This window comes from Phaethon lepturus, unplaced genomic scaffold (assembly GCF_000687285.1).
Source record: "Phaethon lepturus isolate BGI_N335 unplaced genomic scaffold, ASM68728v1 scaffold42056, whole genome shotgun sequence".
NCBI classification, from domain to species: domain Eukaryota; kingdom Metazoa; phylum Chordata; class Aves; order Phaethontiformes; family Phaethontidae; genus Phaethon; species Phaethon lepturus.
In genome coordinates this window covers 1-3,406 of record NW_010544819.1, presented here as the reverse complement: position 1 = coordinate 3,406, position 3,406 = coordinate 1, and the positions used below count along the sequence as shown (strand labels likewise).

Below are 3,406 nucleotides of genomic sequence, written 5' to 3'. Positions count from 1 at the left end.
CTCGCCACGCAGACCAGGCCTAGCTGACAGCCGGCACAGCCGCGGCTTCGGTTTCCTGGCTGGCAAAGGGGAACGAGGGAGAAGATCGGCTGATTCCTTTGTGCCACAGCTTGGGACCTGCTGGCCGCTGCGGCCCACAGCATACCGGGGACTTCGCTCACTCCAAGCTGAGCAGCCAGCCCAGAGTTCATCGGGCTCCTACAGCTTCGTTAGCAGGCAGCCCTAATGAAGAAGAATTATGGTGCTGGCTACGAGACGGGGCAAAGCGCTTTTCTGTTGCTGCTCCAAGTCTTTAAAGGACTGCGAGGACAAGCTGGGACCAAACTTTGCACCTTGTGTGACCAGCAGAGGAGGAGCACTCCCAGAGAGCATCTCTCCTCCGGCAAACCCACGGGCGCATCCTCCAGCTACAGAATTCATCCTGCTACCGGCCAGCGTCCGGCTCTGCCATCCTGGAGCTTTACAGCTCAGGAAAAGCAAGACGGTAGCCGGGATGGAGTGATTTTATAGCCCTATGGCTCCAAGAAACCTCGCAGGGTTAGGAAATCCCCAGCCACAGGGATTTTGAGGCATATCAGGTCTTAAAGCTGCTCCTGCAACGAGGGAAGGAGCAGATACAGCAAACGTTAGAATGCTGTCTTCTGCTCTGTGGCAGGAAACGACCCTCAAACGCGCCACGATTCCACACCGGAGATGAAGTGCCTGTTGGTGATGCCAGCGGTAGGACAGGCTTGCTGGGCAAGTCTGGTAACGAGGATGAAGAACTAACGAGCCAGAGAAGCCAAACAGCCCTTTGCTGGGAATGTCTTCATCCACAGCTCAACACATGGTGTTGAGAAGGCAGCAAGAGCCGGCTGCTGCTGGGAAAACTATTTTGGTCCCAAGATGTCGGAATAATTCACTAACGGAGCTTGGGGACAAAGAGGGATGTGTCAGCGCCAGGGCCATGGTCCCAAGAACCGTGGCAGCACCTCTCTGAGCGCATCCGATGCTGGAAATAGCAGCGGGGAACAGGCTGACGCCAGCAAACCCACGACGCCCCGTTGGGAGAGGGGTGCTGGTGTGCCGGATTGAGCTGTGGCACAGAAGGGTGCTCCACGCCAGCCAAACCGTGGCCCGGAGGAGCCAAGGGAGGCAAGAAAAGTTGGGGAGAGAGATGCGGAGGGCTCAGAGGGCAGAGAGTCAGCAGTTTTCCCAAAATCCCAACAGGAATCCCCATTTGCCCAGTCAGGGAAGACCGTCCCCTCCGACAGTCACGACTGAGCGGCACATCTCTCCTCAGCACAGCCATTACCAAACGCTGGATCCTCCAGCCAGCTCTGCGCCCTCCCAGCTGCCGAGCGATGAGATGCCTGGCTCGGCAGGAGCAGGATGGGAGAAGCTGGGGATTTCTCCTGCCCTCAGCCGAACGGGAAATACTAGGGGGGGGGGGAACCAAAAACACTCACTTAAATTGAGGGGTCCTTCCTCATCCGCCTGTGGCCACTGTGCTTTCGGGGAGCTCTGCAGAGGGCTCAGCGAGAGCTTGGAGCTCTTCTCCTCGGGGTTTTTCGGAGACGGAGACCCCGAAAGAGCAGGCGGCACCTTCTTAAGTATGGGGGATCCCGGTTGCGAGAGGTTTTTTGAGAAGCCAGGAGGGGATTTGATGGCTTTATTAACGGGACCATCCAGCGGGCGATCACCGGCCTTGCTGAGCGCCAGGAGCGTGGGTCGAGGGGAACCGGTGGTGGCATCTTTGGGGGAACCGGATTTTTTGCCAAGGGTGGGAGACAGGGGGCTGCCGTCGGGTTTGCCTTTTTGCTTCATCAGTTCATAAAGCAAATCGATGGGAGCCCCGCTGCTCTCCGATTCGGCTACGCCGAGTTGCCGTAGGTGAGAACGGGCATGGCTGGATAAGCCTTTGCGGGTTTCGAAGCAGGCACCGCAGACTTCACACGTCGTAAGGTTCTGGGCTAAAAAGAGAAAGGGGCGGGGAGGGGGGAAGAGAGAGAGAAAATAAAATCAAGGCACAGACATGGCAGGGAGCACAGGGTGCAGCATCCAGCCACGTTGTTTCTCCTCCTCAAGGGATTTTTACCACCCCCGACCCTAATTTTGAAAGTTAAGGTGCTCCTCACATCCTTGCATGGGCAGGAATAAAGCAGGGAAGAGCAAGCAGAGCCGTGGGAGGACAAGCATCGCTGCTCTGGGGTGGAAGGAGGGCGGTTTTCCCGCTTGAGGATGGTTTCTAGAGTGTTTTTGGAAGCCTTCTCCTGCAATCAGTGAGCCGCAGGCAGGCTCCGAAGCCCAGCCAGCAAGGGAGAGGGATCTCAAAGCGATCTTTTTAGGGGAACGTTGTTAATTAGGAGAGGAACGACTGACTGAGGTAGTTTAAGGAGGAGAGTGAGCACATGTTGGTCCTGGCAAGCTTTGGAAAGCTGCTAGTGCCGGGGAAAGAAAAGCAACATAAACCAGCAATACCGGAGTACAACACATCCACCCTCTTAATTAGAGGATTAATTAAGCAAAAGGACCTGAAAATCCTCCCGGATCAAGTTAAACAAACGCCTGCCTGGCTTCCCGCTCTCTCCTTGCAGTAAAAACACAGCGCTCAGTGGTCAGAGATGACAAAAAGCCGAGCAAAATACTCACATTTGGAGTCCTGAGGCTCTGGTTTGCTCCCGGGCGGCTCAGGAGACAGTTTGGTCCCTATCCTGGTGGGGGCTTGATCCAGCTGCCCAGCAGGAGCGCTTTTTTTTGGGAGAGGGGGTGAACCCACCTCCATGGCCACCAGTTCTTCCTCTTCCGGACCCAGGACTGCCAGGAAAAATAAAGAGAGATCATCAGCCCCCAAGGGCAGATAACATGTCCAAGGGAGTTCAGGGTGAAGAGGTGGCTTCATGAGGCAAAGGTTTTAGCTGCTCTGGAGAGCTCAAGAGGGAGAACCAGAGAGAACAGGGCTCTGAGGGTGCTTTTAGAGGGGGACACCCCACCCTGGTGGCAGGGAACACACCACTGTTCCCCTGCCAGCAGGATTTCAGGGTGCTTGGGGACAGTGGGAGGACGGTAGCATTTCCATGTGGAGGGGGAAAACGGTGGCAGTTCCCTCACAGGGGATGGTGGCAGATCTCTCTGTGTGTTGGGACATACACACATGAAGGTGGCAGCTCCCTGAGGTAGAGGGGGACGACAGGGACATAAAGGTGGCAGTTCCCTGGAGTAGGATGATGGAGGAGCGGTGGCAGCTCCCTGCGGGAAGCAGGGGGACAGATGGTGGCAGCTCCCTGTGGGGAAGGGGACACGAAGGTGGCACCTCCCTGCTGGGGAGGGGGACTGGGATGGTGGCACCTCTCTGCAGGGCAGGGGAGGACGGCCGTTGGCAGCCCCGCCCGGGCCCGGTCGGGGGCTGCCCCGGGTTCACCGGGGC

The 3,406-nt window shown here is 57.2% G+C and overlaps 1 protein-coding gene across 1 annotated transcript in view; it reads right to left on the bottom strand.

The window, feature by feature from the left end:
* The window catches only part of WIZ (widely interspaced zinc finger motifs), a gene marked incomplete at its 5' end in the record, with an annotated part of 6,010 nt that extends 3,214 nt beyond the window's left edge, over positions 1-2,796 (bottom strand). The window contains 2 exons of the mRNA XM_010288792.1: positions 1,449-1,952; positions 2,632-2,796. Coding sequence (XP_010287094.1) covers positions 1,449-1,952; positions 2,632-2,796 — 669 coding nt within the window. The remainder of the gene's footprint in view (positions 1-1,448; positions 1,953-2,631) is intronic.
* Positions 2,797-3,406: the final 610 nt, after the last annotated feature.